Below are 21,007 nucleotides of genomic sequence, written 5' to 3'. Positions count from 1 at the left end.
ACATGTTTCTTTTCAACCTGCTTTTGTTTACTGTATCATGCCAGTGTGGTGGTCGTGGGCAGCAGAGCTGCAGAGCCGTCCTCTGTGACTCCTCCCATGTGGGCGTGGCCGCGTTCTTAACTCGGCACGTGATTGGGCGAAAGCACAAACACACGTGCGAGCGCACATATCGCGGCCTTCCCCCCTCCGTGCTTTTTTAATCTTGACCGTAGGCACCGCGGCATCCAGCTTCACGTCGACTCACAGAAACGCGGCCACAAAGAGTTGGGAAGAGCTTCGAGGGAGCACCATGAAAACTTGCACGGCCTCCTCACTTTCTTTCCCACTTTTTGCCGCCTGTTTTTTCCTTGTTTGCGTCTCTGCAGTGAGCGGTGAGTAGAGTTTTGTTTTTTCCGTCCAGCAGACCCTCACAGTTGCTTACTGTATCGAAGTCGGAAGAGTGGCACAAATCTACTAACCTGTGTGGCTAAGCTAGCCAGCAGAGCTGCCCAGTGAGAGCTTGTTTTCTGACCAGTGTGAAGGAAATGAAGAGTCAGTTGTTGATATGTGGGGTGGGCTAATGTACTCTCATATTTCTTCTTATTGTATCCTGTTTATAGCCTGATACTGTGTTCGTCAGTGCAGTGTTTTTGTTCTGAGGTAGATCAAAAGTATAACGTAAACACTAACTTATTAGTTTTTCTGGCTGGGTTCAACCAGTTATGGGCCAGAAAAATAGTGCCAAATTCTTTTCCCTTCAATAAGCTCTACTGCCTTAGCCACAATGTACTTGGCTACATTTGATAAGAAAGGACTTCTTTCATAAGTACATCAATGTCATGTTTCACAGGGAACTAAAGAATCTCGCGGTGCTTTTGTGTGTGTCCATGCATGTACATAAATGCTTTTGGCACATGGCTTTGTTGCTGTGTGGACGTTTGAGTGCTGAGGAGTCTTTATGTCCTGATTTCAGTGACCTGAAGGCAAGAAGAGCCCTCCCTGCCTGTTCAGGCTGTAGTGGAGGAGACTTATTTGTTTGTGTCCGTTCCTTTATGGTCTGCTTTATTAGCCTGGCGAGGTACAGAGAGTGGCCCCGTTTTTTAGTTCTACTTTTTTAGTGCTGGTGATTGATTTTTGCTTGTCCTTTGTGAAAAGTGAGACAGTCTTTTTATAACTGGGTTTGTTAGACTGTTATTTATGTTAAACTATTTTTTGCATTTGTTGCAGAAGTGCCGTTGTGCCTGAGGCCATGGCTTGGCTGCAGTTTGTAGGTGTGGCTCAGTGACCGAAACACTGAGTCACATCCCATGGCTGTGGCCACTGAAACATCCAGCAGAGCCCGGCAAAGCCTGGGCACATCCTGCCACTAATGACCAGTGCAGCAGGGCCGGCCTGCACTTACAGTGCCCTTCCAGTACCACTGCCAGCGCAGGCTCACTTTCCTCTCAGATTTGGTGTTTTTGGCAAGTGCTGCCCCATAAAGCAGTATCCGGGCGACGCCCTGATAAAGTATTAGATATGTGGCTGTTGACCTAGAGAGTATGCCTTGGAGGAGGACATCCGTCTTGCTGCTTTCTTTTCTTTCATTTTGTTCACACTTGAGCTGAGAGAAGTGCCACTCTCCTCCATGCTGTTGCGCTGTGTGCAGAAACTGGATGGGAGGCTCGCACAAACACTTGATAAATCAGTGAGGGTAGAATTTCCCATATATTCTGATCTAAGAGCCCCACTGCTTCATCCAAACTCTTAACCTCTGCTTTTGTTGGGAGAGAAATGGTAAAAGTTCTCTGATCAGAGTCCCATCTTCCTCCAGCGCCAAAGAAACAAACGCAGGCCTCTCTGGCTGGCCAAGGGAGTGAACTCTAAATATAGCGACCATACGGCCTCTCGCGCCTCTCTTTTGTAACCATTCGAAAGCTGTCGCGTGGCCTTTGCCATCTGGCAGGGGGGTCTTTTCCTCAGGGGACGAGCTCATTTGCTCCAATGACTTTACTTCTAATGCCAAGCCCAATCAGGCCTTCTTCCTCCCGGATTAGTTTTCGATAGGGCCTAATCAATGTTTCATTTTTAGCCATCGCAACATGGCATTTTTCATTTGGGTCCCCTCTGTCTCTGTCTCTTGCCCCACTTTCCAATCTGCTATGTTGAATTTTTAAAACGATTATTCCCATGCACCCAACACTTTCCCAACTTTGGTGACAGCCTTCTTTCTTTTGATCATTTACCAAGGTATGCATAATTTATTCATATTTTATTATTTTGGGGTTCCATTCTAGTGTAAAATGGGTCAGACTCTTATGTCTTGGTGTTGGTATAGGTAAGTAAGGTAATGTTAGCTGCTGTATGTGTGTTGCCTGGAGAATAGTTGGTTTCTCTGTACGTCATAGAGTATTTTTAGTTGTTGTGGTTTATTTTTGAGAGCAGATGGCTGTGCTGTTCTGGAGAAGTGCCTGTATATTACTGAAATCTCACCTGCAGATGTAACTCTGTAATCCTCACCTTTTTATTTTGTCATTTATCTATTTATTAATTTTTACTTCAGTTTTGCTTACTTGTTTATGCATGCATACATTGTGAAAGAAATTGTGTGCACGCCAGGTTTTTGTAGGCAGGTGGTAATAGGGGTTCTGTAGAGCTGAATCTGGAAGGCATTTTGTGTGCGCTCTAGTTCTTTAGTTCTTTTTTTGTTTTGGGACACTGAACTCCACAGGGCAGTGTGTTGGGCATGTCAGGATGTTAAGTGGTGTGTGAATGACCGTGCAGTTAAGCAAGCGCACTGCTTAGCCTTTGGGACTTGCGTACACACACACACACACACACGACACGCACATGTACATAGAATAGAGTGGACTTGAAGAGTCCTTGTACTGCGTTGGTGATATAAATCAGCATTCTTGCTTGGGGAAAAACTGCATATTCAAATCCCAAGAGACTTTTTAAAGCTGACCAGTTGGTGGATTTAATCAGTTTAGTCCGACTTGTTGTTGTCCGTTTAGTCTGACAGTACACTTTTGCATCTCCTCCCATTTCCTGTCATCAAAGGGGAATTTTTCAAAATTTTATTCAGAGTGGCTTGAGGTCATATGCGCCATCCTAGAGAAACTTAGAGTCAGAGTTGTTCACAGCTGTGGTGAAAGGAACCAGACCCCTGAAGTGGTTAAAAGCATCCACAGAGGAAGCTATTACATGAAAGGATTATAAATATGTTGACTGATGTATTTTTTTTTAATCTGTTCATGGGGAGAGATACAGGATATTAAAGACAAAATAGGACCTAAGTATTTTTTTCCAGATGTGCCACTATTATACTATTTTCAGTGTTATATATAAAACTCAGAAGACACATGTAGGTTCACTGATGTTTTTGGAAAGGACATTGAATGGCCGTATGATCCCTGGTTCCTATCACCACAAATATAAAAAAGTAGAAATCTGAGTTGGCAAGTTTTTCTGCGGTGACCATTTCACATCAAATTACTGTGAACGCTTTTGTTTATATTATTTGAAATATGCAAAAACTTTGAGAATTTAGTGGAATTAATCTTTAAGAGTGTTCAGTCCATCCCAAACGCTCAGGCGATCCCATACATTCCCAAAACTTGTGGTGTTTGTGCTGCTCTCCACAATCTGTTGTTGTTTTCCACTTGTTACTAATATGACTGTGGAAGGTTTTCTGTTGGCCAAAACATGCGTGATCCCCTCAGGAGATTACTGATGACAGACTTCAAGACTCTTTGTGCTAATGACTCATGTAGTTAAAGAAGTAGCTCAACTGGATATGCTAATATTGCTAACAATGAATACAAGCCAGTAACTGTCAAATAGCATTATGTAATTTGCATAATGCAAATCTTTGGCTATTCACTTTCATTCACTGTAAACTATGCTTTTCAACAGCTTTGGTAAGTATTTTACTCTTGCAGTCCATGGATTGTAGCAAGGTAGTAAGTAGTAGGTGCCCTTTCTATGATCATAGTGTGAAAGTCACATCAGATGTATGATGTACGAGTGCCATAGACCTCATAGTTTCATTGTTTGTTTTGATCCTGTGTCATTTTCTTTTGTAGTTATTTGGATTTATATGTTATGTGTATCCGAGCAGCAACATTAAGTAGCATTAAACCATGAGTGTATTTGTCATGGGAATGTTTACTTTGACTTATTTGGATCTGTGTGTTTTCTGGGGCCACTCCATCAGGAGCAGTGATTTATGAGTCATATGGCATGAAAGGGCTTGGTACCATAATTTGGTACAATAAGAACATATTACTCATCTTCTCTGCTGGCTCAAAAAACAGCCTTGTGCTCTTTTGGAGGACACTTTTGTGTCAGGGAACTCCATTGTAGCCTTTTTGTCCTACCTTGAATTCCACATCTATGGAAAAAAAAACAAACACACCTATATAATTCATGAAACGGCTTTCCTACACTTGTTTAGTGTACGCCAATATGAGCTGGAAAAGCTTCAAGTGGCCACTGTGAGGGCCTGTGGGAGTTATCCAGTCTTCCTCTCGCCTGACTGCTGCTGCAGCTGCTGATCAAAAGGGCAGTTCAGCTGATGAGATGCTGATCAGATCAGTTTCACTTGATCAAACAGATTTTGCAGCTGATGCATCCTCTTTCTGTGTGGTGTGCTGCAGCCTATAGCTGTTAATGGCGAAGGAAGTAAAGAAATAATTTAGGAAAAGGAAACTAATCCAGATTAAATGAGCAATATGAACAGTGTCCAGAGGAGGTTAAATGACAAATAGAAAACAACTTTCTTTTTATGGTAACGTGTGTTCACTTTCCTGATGTTTTGCAATGTGAAGGTACTAATTATTGGTCTTTAAAATGTAGCTAAAAGCAGTTTCATGATGCATCTGTTTGTGTGTCTGGCATTCTCCTTATATACTCATGTGGTGAAATAATTTTCAGTGTAACCTCGTGTCCTCTCGTATGTAAGATAGTGACAGTTAATAAAACAGTTTTACAGTATTGTTTGGAAATGAAAGAAGAAGTGAATCTAGCTTCTTCGTGCACTCAGTTACGAATTATCAGCACCACACTTCCCCTTATGTTTAATACAACCAGTCAGCAGAAGCCCCTTATGTTTCATTAGAAACGATTCTTTGAGGTCATCATTTTTAAAGAAGAGCCTGCTTTGGTTATTACAGAAGGTTTATGTGCTTAACAGGAGGTTTCCAAGGCAATTTATGGTGTCAGGCTGGCTGACCTGCCATATGCTTTCGCAGATGCTGCAGGTTTTCTGTAACTTTTGCAGATCAGAGGATGTTCTGTGTTGGTTTGAGATAAAGCCAAACATGAATCTTTGAGATCCTGCTAATTACTTCTGATTTAGGAGATTTTTCAGAGCCATTTCTTAGAAGAATTAGTTTTGTGCATTTTTTTGAGTGTGAAGGAATGGGGGTAGGAATGTACCCTAGCTGTCTGGTGTGATGATGCATTCCAAGCCATAGATAAATAAGCAAGACATTTGGATAAGGATGTTATGTCTATTCAGGCCAAGGCCACATCATTCCTCCAGAAGCAATAACATCTCATGAATAACCCAATGAAGAAAACAAGGATCCTCAAAGAACATCTGATGGTGTAACTCTTTTAATCCTACTGAAAAACTATTATAAAAAAGCCTGCATGTACTTCTTTAGATTAATGGCCAGATCAGCAGGACTTTACCCTGAATCAGCCGCGCCTTTCAGTCCTTATGTTTTGAAACCGTGCCAAGGGAGGACAGGAAATTGAGAGTCTTTTACTGAAGTGTCACTTTCATGGTGGATTTGTGGGAACGTGGGCTAGACGCCTGAGAGTTATAACTCATGCTAAGGGTCTGCACTTAGGGGTCTAAATTTACCTCCCTGCCCTTGCCTGGAGATGATAGTAACCATTTTACAGAGCCACGGTGTCTGCAGATGTTTTTTTGCTCCGTTTGATTTAGGAGCATTAACAAAATAATGCTAAACATAGTTTTCTTCAGCACAGGGAAGGCTAAACACTTATTTTCTGTGGCACATTTTTTGTAACATTTTATTGCCCCAGATAAACATGCCTAGACTTTGAGTAACCAGCTGACCAGTGGACACAATGCTGTGGCCTTCATAGAAGCAACTAGCACTTGTGTCATGCATGAGCCTCGTCAGCACTCTGGGCCAGTGCAGACGCACACAGTGGTCTCGGTCCAGCCTGAGCGACACTAGGCTTCATTGTGGTGTCCAGTGTTGATTCCACTTCTCTTTTCAGAGCGAACAGAAAATGCTTAGCCACAATTAATAGCTAATAAAAGGTTAATACCCCACTGTAAACTTAATTTAGTTGACTTTAGTTTAAAAAGTCACGGAAACTTATTGGCTTGAAAAAATTAAGTTACTTAGCAGTTTCAAGCTTCATGTTTTAGTTGTCGGTGCTTTCTATTTTTCAGTGATACACATTTCATCAGCAAGTTAACTCAAACAACCCAATAATATTAAATAGTTGGGCGGGCAGTACTCCGCTTTTTCGAGTTCTATTTACTCTCAAGGTTTATATCTCATATAATTGTGTTTGCTGTAAATATTCATCTGTGTGCAATGCACTGGTATCAACACTGAAAACACTCAATTATTTTAAATGGTTGCTTCATATAGTAATGAACAAATGACTGCAAATTGGCTCATCCATTTTTTAATACCTTAATGAAAAAATGGATAAGACAACATTGAGCCATTTCTGAGCACTCAAATGGGGCAGCAGACTCTTTAGTCTGTAGGAATTGATCTTAGCTAGATTTACCTAAGAAACTAAGGATTATGCAAGTAGTAGTGCATGTTGCCAGATTTATTTTAGTATGTGTAACAGATGAGTAAAGTGAACCAAACAATTTTAACTTAGTGCAATTGTTATGTTTTGCAGTGCATATAAACCGTAAATATTGTTTATTACCACATCCTGGGGAAAAATCCAGTGCAGTTAAATCAAATCTGGAAAAGGTTCACATGTGGAAATGAAGCCTAGTGTTAGGCATGCGCTGATATGACAATTTTGTGCTGATGCTGACATCCGATATTTTTTCATGTACTTATCTGCCGATACCAGTACCGATGCTGATGCTTAAACATTTAGAAAATGTAAAAACTGGGACTAAATCCACCTGGTCTAGCATTACAGAGAAATATAACATTGATTTCTATTAGGATACAAATGCAGTAAGATGAATAAAACACAGACATTTAAGTGTATTAGCCCAGGGTCAGCTAAACATTATGCTCTTCCAGAGGACAATAAGTGCATCATCAATATCAGTTTGAAATATTGCAAATCTAAACATAATTTTCTATAAAAGCAGTTATTTGCTGATACCGTTATGATTCTGATATTCTAATATCCTTAGTTGGTGATGTTTTTAGAAAATCATGATATTTTATGATATTTCCATGATACAATATGACATTATTTCATTTTTCCAAGCTTGTGAGGTAAAACAATTGGTAAAAGAGAAATTGATAAAATATCATTATATTGTAATGTAACATCCTGTCAGCATCTTATTACAGTGTAGTTAATGTGCTTGCTATACACTGGTGGTTGTTGTTGTGTACTCTATGTATTTGTCTTTTGAATGACCTTTTTTGGTACATGATGGTGGATGTTTAGTGTTCTGAAAGCACTGGTGATGCCCATGATATACTCTGAAAATTGTATTTACCATGATAACATATTGCCCCCCTTCTGTGAAAATGGGTATCATCAGTACTTTAGAACACTTAGCAACTGCATGCAGCATTAAAAAAAATTGAATGCTGCATTCATTTAATCTTAATTCTGTTGGTGACTATGTGTATTTATTTATTTTTCTCAGGTGATTACTGCAAAGTAAATGTGTGTCAGAATGGAGGAACATGTGTGACAGGAGCAGGGAAGGATCCCTTTATCTGTATCTGCTCAGATGGCTTCACAGGAGAGACCTGCAATGAGACTCAGGCTGGTAATGCACTTAGCAGTCTCCTGCTGTGCGAAGAGGCAGTGTTTCCACTTTTAAGCTAGCTGAACAAAGTTTCAGTGGTGTTATTTATGTGTGATGTCTGTTCTTACCTTTGTTTTGACCTTTGATCACAGGGCCCTGTCATCCAAACCCCTGCAAAAATGATGGCATCTGTGAGGTCATTGCCAACTCACCTAGAGGGGACGTCTTTAGCAGCTATGTGTGCAGGTGCCAAAAAGGCTTTGAGGGCATTCACTGCCAGAACAGTAAGAAACACTTTACATCTCTTTACAGACCATATGATAGAATTTTCCTGAAAAACCATAACATGCCTACACAGTCTGATAACGATAAGCTTGCAATTGTGGCTATGATGTAACAAGAGACTTCTTATCAGTGCAACTCAGTATTTGCACAATAACTAGGACAGAGGATCAGATGCAGCTGTTGTTGAACTGAGCGTTTGATTGGCTCAGTGAAATACTGAGGCCTGCTTTAGCCCCAGAAGTTCTCAGGATGTTCCAGGGGCAGATGGCAAATTCTCTGAAGCAGCAGCAGTGCAGTGGCACTTCCTTCTCTGCACTCTGACTCATTGTTTGTTATTATTGCTGGCTTTGGGGCAACGCAGGGGCAAACTGAGCTGCTGTCGTCAGCAGGAATCATCACAGCTCGCAAACTGCACAGTCATGTGCATGCACACAGCCCTGTGGCTTCAAACACATCGGGATGAAGCTACTGATATTAGCCAGAAATGCGTCATCAGAAATGTAATCATAAAGCCAGTCCATGATTATTGATTTTTTGAAAAACAGAACGTAGATATACGCAGTTTATTTTCCTATATCATCACTTTACTTACATATATACAGTACCATGCGAAAGTCCCAAGCACATTATTTAAAAGCATGTGTCTTGGTGATTAGTGTGTTTTTGCTGGTAAATAAACATTAAGATAAATATCTGGTCATAATGATAAGTTTAACCATTGCCACATGCATTGTAAACATACTTACATGCAGAAAACCCCCTTGTGAAAAATTTTGAAAGACTATTAGTGCTTTGGCAAGTACATGGAAGTAGGCTGTTTAAATTTGTCTTTCTTTTTTCAGCTGAATTATTCTTTAAACAAATAGAAAACTTAAACAATTGATGTTTGTGCTGTGTCACTGATGCCTGTTAGTGCCACAGATATATTTAGCAGCCTCTAGATCAGTGATGAGCAGTCAGGATTTGTCAAGCGTGCCAGTGATTTTGCAGTGTATTTGTGCAATGCATGTAGCCCATTGTAGTGAGAAAACACTGATGAATGAAAACACAAAAATACAACATTGTGAATTCTGTGAACTGATGAGGCTGCAGTGCTGCACTACAGAATACTACATAACACAACAATTAACACATTACATGCTACATTAAGGCAGAAATGCCCTTTTTAACATTCTTTTTTCTCCTGCAAGTCATCATTTTAGAAGCATTGTTCCAACAGCGACAATATGTATTAGAGTATTTATAAACAAATGGAGCTGAACGTTTTGGGGGAGGTATAATTTGACTTTTCTGACTAATATTGCAATTGCAATGAAAATGTGATTATTTTCTATAAACTATAAAGTTTTTTTTACCAAGAAGACCAGCACATCTCTTTTATGGGTGCTGAATGTAGTGGGATAGACTGCCAGTTCACAGGCTCTGCATTATTAGGTTAAATTTGCCAAATTAAAACTTAAGACAACATTGAATAATGAAGGATATAACTAAATTTGCTGCTCTTGCAATTTGAAAATTGCACTTTTTAAAACTATGTTTTTGATAAAAATGATTGATCATTCAGCCCAATACACATGAATTACATGTGTATAAGTACATATTATCATATTATCTTACACATTATCGTAAACATATTATCTTAAGGTTCATACTTTGGATGATCTCAGATGTGAGTGAAGTTGATCTTTAGGTGCAGAAAAGAATGAGGCTGGAAATCCTCCTATAATTAAACATAAAAATTATGTTTAAATTTTACAGCATTCTTTAGTTAACAGCAATAGCTTCCTCATTTCTCCAGTTCTGATGAGAGAGCTCTGGCCTTCAGTGTCAATTTACTGTCTATTTCCAGCTTGCGGTGTCAGAATTATGATGTTTTGATTGGGCTTCGTTAATTGCGTGTGGGTGTTAACAGCGAGCCTCATCCTTAGATTGTGGTTGGAGACGGTGGTTAAAGATCACGGAGGCTTTGGAGCTCTGAGGCGAATATTTAGAAGCCTTGGAGACAGAGAAGAGAAGCGTCTGAATCTCGTTCACCTTCAGGATCAGACAGGAATGAGTACAACGTGTGTGAGCAGACACACACAGAAACGCACTGCATACTTTAGAGACAAACTTGGTGGCAGCGCAAATTTAAATAAACGCACACACATCCACACTGGGAAAACGCACGCACACACCGACGTCTCCTGGTTGTCCAGCCAACAGGGAGAGGTCTACACACACCCACGCCAGCGCACACTCGCCTTGTTGCTGGGGTAAAATGGAGTTGGAGGCGGAAGAGTGAATTAAGTCAACTCTGACAGTGTCACAGTCTTTCCTCTTGGCTGATGGGAGTGTTACACTGCCAGTGTGAAATTGCTCTGAAAGCTCTGCGAGACCATGAAATCTGTGTCAAAAGCTTTTACGCGCTGAAGTATTAGCCACATTAACTCGGCTGACTGAAATAGTATGGAGTTCACAGCAGAGGTTCACCAAAGCACTAAAACCTCCTTTTTTGGAAGTGGGGACGTGTCGAAGGAGCAGTCAGTGTTTGTGTATGAGAGAATAAGTCAGAATAAGGTACATGGTTGAGTGGAAACAGAACACTATATTTTTGCATAAATAAGTTGTTAAACACATCTGTTCTGTGACGCTTTGACTGAATTGGACTTTTTTCAAGAGAGCTTCGAGCTAATGTTTTGTTTTCCCTCACGGTCTGTCTCGCTAAATTTCTCAGATTCTCTCAGAGTATTCTCTCTCTCTCTCTCTCTCTCTCTCTCTCTCTCTCTCTCTTTCTCTCTCTCTCTCTCTCTCTCTCTCTCTCTCTTCTCTCTCTCTCTTTCTCTCTCTCTCTCTCCCTCTCTCTCCCTCTCTCTCCCTCTCTCTCTCTCGCTCATTTTTCTCACACCCTTTCTCCACTCCTGTTATTCTTGTCCTTTTGCTTTGATATTTGAGGGGAACGAGATACTGGTCTTTAAAACAGATATTGTGAACACACAAAAGAAATAAAAATCTATCCAATTTAATAGAGTGGGCAATATTTAGTTTTATTATTTATTTGATAAGTTGGATGAGAAAAAAGTCCCAGTAGGGGCATATTAAAATAAAACTAGTACAGTGATTTTTCATTCAATGTTTCACATACTGCATTGTACAAAATCCAATCAAACAGACCTAATTGTGCTCTTTTTGTAACAGAGATGCAGTTTTTTCAAATTAGTTTGACTGAAACTAACGTTTCATTAATTGTTAACTGGCAAGCCTAAAATCAAGAACATAACCCATCAAAGTATCTATTATAAAACTAGTTAGTTCTGATTCTGAAATCTGATTGGCTGAGCTAAAATATTGATATGTTCACTTATGACCATACACACCAACTGAATTCTGTATTGATGCACTGAGCTATTAAAAAGTGTTCCTTGTGTAGAAAACAGACCGAGATCTTATTAAACATACCTTACATAAGAACTCTGCTTTGTTTAAACTGGGGGCTCATAATTCTAGTATGTTCCTAACTATATGACCAAAACACTAGAACATTGACAAAATGACTGGAATATATAGTGATGGGCTACTAAAGATTCTATATTGGACAATTTTAAAGTTATATTTTCCACTAATTTTTAGCCCAAGTTTAAAACAAGTAAACACTATGACTGGAGCAGCTTTGTTTGTTTGTGTACCACAGTAGTTGTTGAAAGCCATTTCCTCACACTGTCATGCATCACATCTCTCAGAAAACATGGGCGAACTAATTGTCTTTTTCTGCTTGCATGTTTGCTTTCAATGTGGTACATAACCGTAGCTGTGCTGTCCTGAACAGCACTATTTTCAGCGACTATTTTTCAGTTGGCCTATCTAGCAGAACCAGTTACCAGTTCAGAAAAACATATTGTAACGTAATTTATTACAATCACGAAAGTTAAAAAAGTGGAGCTAATTATCAGTGTAGAAATGCAAAGGGCCTGTTTTAGAGGACTCTTTTTTGTATACTTTTGCCTTGTGCAGCATCAGTATTGCAAAAGACAGTATCATGATAGTGACTAACAAACGATATATTGTGCAGCCCTTGTCTCACCTCTTCACTCTCAAATGAACAGAAACATCTTCATGACAATAATTTGGACAGTTTACATTAGTCTCTGTTCATTAGCTTGCTTTAGAAATTGAGCAGTGAAGCAACCAGAGTTTTATTACAGATGAGTCCCCCTGTGTGAACTCGGTGCACACATCTTAAAGCACGTCCCTGAGGGGCACCTTCGCTACAGTCAGCCAGACTCTCTTTAATCTTGTTACAGATAATGCTGCCAGGGGTCTCTTTGCATGACTAGCAATCACAAGACGTTATGGTGGCGGCGAACTCTGGAGGGATTTAAAAGCTTCCCTCTGTTGAACCCCATCCTGCTGCTGCATGGCCGTTCTCTCAGATGCTCCACTCCCTCAGTTATAAGTAGCAGCCTGCTCAGCAGCTTCATTCGCTCTAACGTTCCTCTCCCTCGATCACATGCTGAAGCCTGCTGACCTTGCTTCGTATCGATCAGGGTCACAGTGCAACTGTCATGAGATCCGTATCGGCTTTCATGCAGCAGCCAACATTTCCTATTGATGTTCACTCATATTATACCACACTGAATATTTTGGAGTGAAACAGCTGTTCTCTCTCTCTCTGTCTCTCTCTCTCTCACTCTCTCTCGCTCTCTCTCTCTGCAACCTAGGCAACCTGTCCTAAAGATGGTACATGTCCTATCACGATCACTCTATTTACATCTCACTGGATGACCAAGCACTAGTCCTCAGCTCTGTTTTGCAAGGCCCCTTTTAGTCACTTGTTCTTCTTAAGAATAATTATTATAATAGGAACAGACCCCATAAGAACATAAGAACATTATAGTGGGCCTTTCGGCCCACAAAGGGTCAAATTGTCTGTCTGAAGGATCACAGTCTGTCCACCACTGATCCCCTTCCTAGAAGCTGATTTCAACTGTAAAAGCTGCTCTAACTTTTTTGTTACAACTGAAAGAAGTAGCATTGCTGATTCTGAAAAAACATTATATGGTCTCAGTTTCAAATGATAATTTTGTATGCGTGTGAAAAGTGAATTTGTCACTGTCATTTCCAACCTGATTAGTTGTTACATCTGACTAATTAGCTACAACCACATAGTCCAGCTCAGCATTTTAAACTGGAAATTAGGCATTGCTGATTTAATTTAATATCGGGACAATTGTCAAACCTTCCATCATGGTGTATGATATTATCATTCTATTGTATTAAGAAAGAAAACACTCATTTGGCGGTGGTTATACATTTCGGGCATTTCTATCTTGGATAGAAACTTCTCTAGTGTAATGGCAGTCATCATTCATTTCTGGATTTTTTTATTTTTGTCAAATTCCTAATGGGCATCATGTCTTTGCCTTAGATTATTTTGTTTGGATAGTAGACCTTTGGTACTGTAGATAGCACATTGATTATGAAATAGTACTGCAACGCTTAGCGTGAACTGTAAGGTGTTGAGACCAATAACACACTAAAGCAGCTCCACAAACATCAAACAAAGTATAGGATTACAAAGTAACAGCATAGTGTGACTTTGTGAAACCAATGGTACTTTACATATAACAATATTTGGTGAAACTGAAATATTAAAATGGTGTGACAGTATCTGAAAGTGTCCACAATAACAATATCGTGTGTTGAATGTTGCACTGTATTTGTTATTAAATATCACCAAATGTTAATTGGAAATTCAGTGACCTTTAAACATAGATCACTACAATCATTAGGTTGAGTGTAATATTTGCCAGCTTCACAGCAGTAGCTATGAAAGAACGCATTTGTGGGTGAACCATGGAAAGGTCTCATTTCCTAATATTGGGGATTTCTTCCTACTTCTCCCAGAGTGATCACTTCCTAAAGAAGTTGTTGAAATATGAACTATACAAGAAACACTGGAGTGTGATATCCCTGTGATTCTCTTACTATGTTTGTGTTTCTTTAAGTAATACTTTAATGTCAGAGTGGTGCTTATATCCAGTGAACCTGCGGTCTGACTTGTGTATCACCACCTGTTCAGCGCACTGGTTTGTAGTCAAAGTGGTTACATAAACAGCAGTTTATTCACGGTTTCACTTAAGCTCTCTTTAGCACTAGCTGTTTCTGCCTGACCTGTGGAGTTTGGGCGTGTTTCAGCTTCTCATTACTGTCTTGGCTCACAGAGGCCGTGACCAGTCACACACTCCATCTGCACACAGAGTCGCATAATCCTCTGATTTCCTGCATTTTTTTTCTAGAAGTTTCCATTACCGGCTTTACTTGGCCTCACAGCGGAGTCACGGGTGCTGCTGTTATCAGCGTGGGTTTGTTAGAGTGGCTTGTTGCTGTGCTGGATGAATGTTGCCACATTGTTTTGAATTGCAGGTCTCTGGTTTAAAAAAACAATCTCTCCATCTTTGGGTCACTCTCCTGATCTCCAAGCTTTAGGTATTTTATGTCTCTAGTGATTTGATTAGTGAAGCTTTTTACATTTACAGTCCACCGTCAATGTTTTGTATATATGCATTTCAGTGACTTTAGTCTGTGTACAGCATTCCCAGGATCAGGTCTTCACTCTTTTATTCAATAAGTGGATTAGGAACCACACTACAACTGCTGTCTACTGTCCTTTCAGACGGCTCTATCCTCTTTATTTACGGGGCAGCCACAGTTGAATGATCACGGAGGGCCTGCCTGAGTCTAGGTTTATACTGCACCCTGCTTGTGTGTATTTTTCAGTCTTTCATGGAGTGGATTCTCTTCAGGTTGCTTTGAAGACAAGCCAGCGCAGCCTGAATTTCCATAAGGGTTCTTTATGACAGGAGATAAGAAAGATCCTTAGATTAGGTGTGCTCACACTAAGTCTAAACTTCTGAATCACGTTCTTTGTAGGCCTTCATAATACTTTACGAAGGCTCACATAGGACCGGAAGCATAATCTGAGCATAAATCTAATGATAATGATTTTCAGGCGATGATGAGAGAGAAATTATTGGTGTGACCGATTACTGATGACTAGAGTGCCATCTCTAGGTCATATAGAGAACTGCATCGTCAATGAGTACATCAGTATCTGTTTTTGCACAGAAATCTTAAAAGATATACAGATTTTACTGATATACAGTATTAATATACAGATTCATCTGCTGTTTACAGACGTGAACGACTGTGCAGGTCAGCCATGCCAAAATGGGGGTCAGTGCCGAGATCTTGCTGGAGATTTTACCTGCAAATGCCCATCACCTTATGTCGGAAAGCATTGCCAACTGCGTGAGTGGAACAGCACAGTTTTATTCTTTAGTACTTATCATATTGGGTCACTTTTATTTTAATGTTTTAAATGTTTAAAAAAAGAGTTGTATTATGTTCCTGAACAGTTCCGCTTTTTTCAAATTTAAATATTCTTTCTAATTTCAAATATGCTATCGAGTTACTAAGCTCTGTTTTTAGGCTCCATTTCTTACTTTAAAGGCTCTATTTTTCTTGATGACATTGCTGTCTATCCATGGTTGTATGTGTATGTCACCCCATGAGCGTGGTCTTCACACTGTTAGTCCATCTGTCTGCCTTGCTGTCTGTCTCCTGCACACGTGGACAGGCTGATAATGTGTCATTTTGTCCTGCAGGCTGTATCTCTCTGTTGGGGTTGGAGGGTGGCGGCATAGCCGAGTCTCAAATCTCTGCCTCTTCTGTCCACTATGGCATCTTGGGATTGCAGCGCTGGGGGCCTGAGCTGGCCCGTCTCAACAATAAAGGCCTAGTGAATGCCTGGACCTCAGCCTCGCATGACAAGAACCCCTGGATCGAGGTGTGCTGTTCTGGCTTTTAAAATGACACTTGGTTATGTACAGTGAGTTGCCAGTTTATGAAGTACACATACCGTGTACCTAAACTCACTGACCATTTTATCAGGTATATGTACTGTATAGTTGCACTCCAACCTGTCCATCAATGGAAAGGGACCACTGTACTACTGTAGAACCACCGCTCACCAGATATTATTTGAGTGTAGGTGATAAACTGGCAACTTAGTGCAGACAATGCAGCCACATAAACACACTTGAGGGTCCAACAACAGTCCATGTGTTGTTCATCTTGTCTGATTTTGTCTTTTGTTTGTATGTGTAGATCAACATGCAAAGGAAGATGCGTTTCACTGGCATCATCACCCAGGGTGCTAGCCGTATGGGCACTGCTGAGTATGTCAAATCCTTCAAGGTGGCCTCCAGTTTGGATGGACGTACATACACCACCTATAGAGCTGAGGACCAGAAGAGGGATACGGTGAGTTAAATGTTCTGACACAATTTCATACTCAATGATGCTCCAGATCAGGTCATCAGTTTTGCTTCTGTAGGGCTGGACTGCCTGGCCCTTCAGCACTAAATTGATGATGTGGTATTCAACATGGGTGTTTAATATGAATTTCATCTGCTTCACCAGGTTTTTGTGGGAAATGTGGACAATGATGGCACAAAGACCAACCTGTTTGACCCACCCATAATAGCTCAGTACATCCGCATTTTGCCCCTGGTGTGCCGCAAAGCCTGCACCCTGAGGATGGAGTTAGTGGGCTGCGAACTTAACGGTAAACACTGAAACACTATCCAGTTTAACTGAATAGTAGTGGAAATGTAATTACCCAAGAGACTCAGGCCTTCCATAAGTAACTGTAAGGAAATTATATGAATTATTACTTATCTGAATGGATCCAAAGGAATCCACTCATGGAGATACACAACACAACTATAGCAAATAGAATGACAGACTTCCACGTATGCCATTGTGACTATGTGAGTTAAGTCAAGAATCTGTACTGCTTGTGGAGCCAAGTCAAAGGCTGAGACTCTGTCCAACCTGGGACTTAAGCCAACTAATGTTCTATGTGCAAAAAACTTCGTAAACATTGGCTCTATTTACAACACCCGACTAAAAATTGAAACAGAACCAACATGTGCTAACAGTGAATGTGAAGCACATTCCATTCTGAGAATTTATATTTTTTCATTTGTTGCTAGTGTCTGGTCAGAAGTACCATTAGTAGCAGAAATGTTTGGATGTTTGGTTATTATGGTGATTAGATATGATTGAAACATGGGTGTGTTTAATTGTTCTCAGGCCTTTTGGAAGCAGTGTATGTGCTGTGTTAATGCTGTCAAGCTGAGCCTCACTGTGAATGTGTGTGTCTCTCTCAGGCCGATCCATCTCACCCACATGCATATATCACACACTGGCAGCACTTGTGTGCATGTGCTTCTCACACACCCCATCTTACACACAATACCGACACTGCTAACCTGCATAAAGCCTGTGCTCGTTCCACGGCCGAGCCAGCTCCCATCTCGTTTGTGCTGCTTGTGCTGATACGCTTCCCATCCATTTCTTTATCACTCCTTCCTTCCCTCTCTTTTTCTCGCTCTCTGGCTCTTTGTGCATCTCTCTCGCTCTCTTGCGCTCTCCCTCTCTTTCTCTCTCGCCCTTTCTCTCCCCGTGTCTCACTCCACAGTGTATTTGAACACAACAGGTTGCTCAGAGCCACTGGGTTTCAAGTCGCGGCTCATTGGCGACAGTCAGCTAACAAGCTCCAGTTCCTTCCGCACGTGGGGCATCGAGGCCTTCACCTGGCACCCGCACTACGCCCGTCTGGACAAGCAGGGCAAGACCAATGCCTGGACTGCTGCCACCAACAGCAGATCTGAGTGGCTACAGGTGACTGTCACTCTTTACACAAGCAAAATAAACTATTTGTAAAAAAAATGTCCTCAAAAATATGCCATTATCTGGTTGAGTCATCACCTTAGAGGAGAAAGCATGTTAGTATGACACAAATTAATGTTTTAATCATAGAGCTGAAGGGTCAAAGGAGGACCCCCAAAAGTGTAATTTAAACCAAGCTTTGCCCCTAAACTCTAGGCTTATTATTCATTAATTAATTTCAAGACTTTAAAAGGTTTTTTTTAACTACTGTAAATTATTAAATAACTAATCTGAAACTTAGGTGTAAGTTGAAAATAACATATTTAAAATATGTAAAAATTAAAAGAAGTTATGGTAAATATTTAAAAAGTTGTCCTGAGTTATCCTGAGTTCTGTCCGCAGTGATGTCATAGCAGTCTGTGGCTGGGAGTTCAAGACAGCAATATAGGCTTTGCTTTCTCAGTATGACCTTCCAAATATTATTAAAGTTTATGACATCTGTGTTACTACTGGTAAAAATGATGATTAGTGATGATGAGACACTGTGAGACACTGTGTTCTTGTAAACAGTACACTGAGGAATGATTTGTTCTAGCTGTCCATAATTCTCTGTCCTTTGTTTTCTAACTCCTTTCCTTTTTCATCATTGCTTCAGGTGGACTTGCTGTCGCCTAAGCGGATCACAGGAATCATCACACAGGGGGCTAAAGACTTTGGGAATGTGCAGTTTGTTTCATCTTACAAAGTGTCTTACAGTGACGACGGCCAGCACTGGAGCGTGGTGAAAGATGACAAAACAAAGACTGATAAGGTCAGCAATTCGTTTGTATTTCAACCCTGCCCACTTCCGTCCCGAGATGTAATGCTTTTGTGTTTATTCTGTGTCTGTGGGATAGTTTACCCAGCGCAAATCTAGCGTCAAATAAACACAGTGTATGAAGTTATAAAAGATGGACTAAGATACTGGGCATGTTTTTTCCATAGACTGAAAGAAATAAGGAAGAAAGGAGGAGGAATATTTGATGTGTTTCCAACTTGGAGCTCTTTGGAGTAGCTCCTCATTTCTTTCAAGTCTAAAAAAACAGAGAACTGTGTAAACTAACAGAGCCATAATCCAGACAGACGCACATACTGTACACACACACATATGCCTGTTTTTTCTAAGCGAGCTTGTGGTCCCGCTGTGCTTTGTGATGTTTAAAGCTACAGATCAGTGTAACTTTGCTGTCTTTTTCCCCCTACTTGGTTCTACCTGCAGATCTTCCCCGGCAACAGCGATAACAACGTGCACAAAAAGAACGTGTTTGAGCCGCCCTTCTACGCCCGATACGTCCGCATCCTCCCGTGGGCGTGGCATGAGCGCATCACTGTGCGAATGGAGCTGCTGGGCTGTGCTGAGTAAAGCCCCAAGTCCCCCTCTCTCTCTCTTTCTCACTCCTCCTTTACCTCCCTCCGTCCCTTCCTTCCTGAGCCACATATGCACTGCCTCGGTCCCAGCACCAGAGGGCGCTAACACCACACAACCCCAGACAGCAGGGAACTGAGCTTACAGGGAGCTTCAGGGATATCCCATGGTTTTTAAAAAAAAAAAACACACAACACCAAAAGCTGCAGTGCAAGCTCAGAACAACACAGCGAGATTTTGCCACAATAAGTAGATGGTGCAAGCTGAAATCCAGAATCTCTTAGTGTTACGTGATTAGCAGTAGAATGGTCTGTTCCTATGAGACTGCAGTGCTCTATGGAGATGATACTATTGCAGTGTGCTCATTTAGCTAGGCTAGAATGATGTACAAAAAGTGGCCCATTTTAAAGTGAAGAAATATATGGATAAAAAATTGTATTTTGTTAAAAGGAAAAAATGTACATAACAAATGGGTCATTAAATAGAGTCATGTTTGTGTTAGTTAGTTAGTTAGTTGTAAATGCATTGTCCAGTTGTAGGATTTTAAGTTGGTGAAGTTTGTGAGTAGTTCATAGCAGGATAACTAACTGGTTGTGAGCATGACTTTTCAAAAAGGCTGTATATTTTTTTGGTTTCCTTTTTTTTTTTTTGTTGTTATTCAGTTTGATACCTTTTGAATCAATGTTCAACCTTGAAGTATAACAAAGAAATAGCAGGTATCTATCAGTTACTCAGTATTATAAAACCTTAATGCTTTGGCCCAACACTGCCACGGATCTTTCTCAGGTAGAGTTGAATCAATTGCAATGTGCTACTGATTTTTAACACATTATTCAGAAATAAACCATAACCTTTTGAATATTCTCAGTTCAGAAGCCAAAGTGATCTGTTTCTTCCATGTTAATCTGGTGCCCCTGCTTTGGGTGTTCAACCAAATACGTTATGTCTAATATATTCAGTGATAAGCTGGGTCAACGATGTTTGAAATTTTTTGAGGTTCTTTGAGCTACTTATAAAAAAACATATGCAGTTCCCCCAGTAAGGGGGTGAAAATCTAATTTAGGATGATTTCTACGGTTGCACTGAAGCTCTGACATAACCCACCCCAATCTACATAATGCTCTCACGGTGCTGTGTTGTGACCCCCTCCCTAGTGACCCGCCTATGAATTATGAATTTTGGGCTTGTGCAATATGATGTGAGCATTAATATTAATGAAAAATATTAATGGAACATGCTTTAAAAAAATGGGCAGTATTTTTCTCCATTGCTTTAGGATAAAGATTTAGAAGTACTGATTGATGGTAAGAAACACTGAACAATATGTTTTGACAATTCAAGATGGATGTGTATTTAGAGGACGCATGCATTTAAAAAAACTCGTCTTTCATCACCATTGTCAGCGTATGATTTTTATCAGAGCTTTTTTACTTCACTGCGAGCACAAAGCAAGTTTTTTATTTTTATTCAATATCTTCTTTGTTCTGTCTTGTTTTCCCTGATACTTAATTAACATGCTTTTTATGTTTCATACCATAGGGCAGATTTCCAGACCCTGATAACATGCTTAGATTTGATTAATTTCCTGAGTGTACCTCTCTCTCTCTAATTATTTCTTCATGTTCTTAATAAACAAAAACATAAATAAAGTGTTAAAATAGATCATGCTGGCCTTTGAGTACTCA

At 40.3% G+C, this 21,007-nt stretch overlaps 1 protein-coding gene across 3 annotated transcripts; it reads left to right on the top strand.

The window, feature by feature from the left end:
- The first annotated feature begins 165 nt into the window (after positions 1 to 165).
- mfge8b (milk fat globule EGF and factor V/VIII domain containing b) lies at positions 166 to 20,984 on the top strand. Of its 3 annotated transcripts, none has more exons than XM_036568396.1 (10): positions 166 to 371; positions 7,814 to 7,939; positions 8,071 to 8,202; positions 15,377 to 15,490; positions 15,847 to 16,028; positions 16,349 to 16,504; positions 16,664 to 16,808; positions 17,745 to 17,929; positions 18,573 to 18,728; positions 19,176 to 20,984. In XM_036568396.1, the coding sequence occupies exons 1-10, from the start codon at positions 290 to 292 to the stop codon at positions 19,317 to 19,319; spliced, it is 1,422 nt and encodes a 473-aa protein (XP_036424289.1). In that variant the 5' UTR covers positions 166 to 289; the 3' UTR covers positions 19,320 to 20,984. The 3 variants fall into 3 exon arrangements, with proteins under 3 accessions (XP_036424289.1, XP_036424288.1, XP_036424290.1); XM_036568395.1 differs by having other exon boundaries at positions 17,727 to 17,929; XM_036568397.1 differs by lacking the exon at positions 166 to 371 and adding an exon at positions 1,555 to 7,300 and having other exon boundaries at positions 7,739 to 7,939; positions 17,727 to 17,929; positions 19,176 to 19,319.
- The last annotated feature ends 23 nt before the right edge of the window (positions 20,985 to 21,007 follow it).

Source organism: Colossoma macropomum, unplaced genomic scaffold (genome assembly GCF_904425465.1).
Source record: "Colossoma macropomum unplaced genomic scaffold, Colossoma_macropomum, whole genome shotgun sequence".
In the NCBI taxonomy this organism is placed as follows: domain Eukaryota; kingdom Metazoa; phylum Chordata; class Actinopteri; order Characiformes; family Serrasalmidae; genus Colossoma; species Colossoma macropomum.
This window is presented reverse-complemented; position numbering and strand designations above follow the sequence as displayed.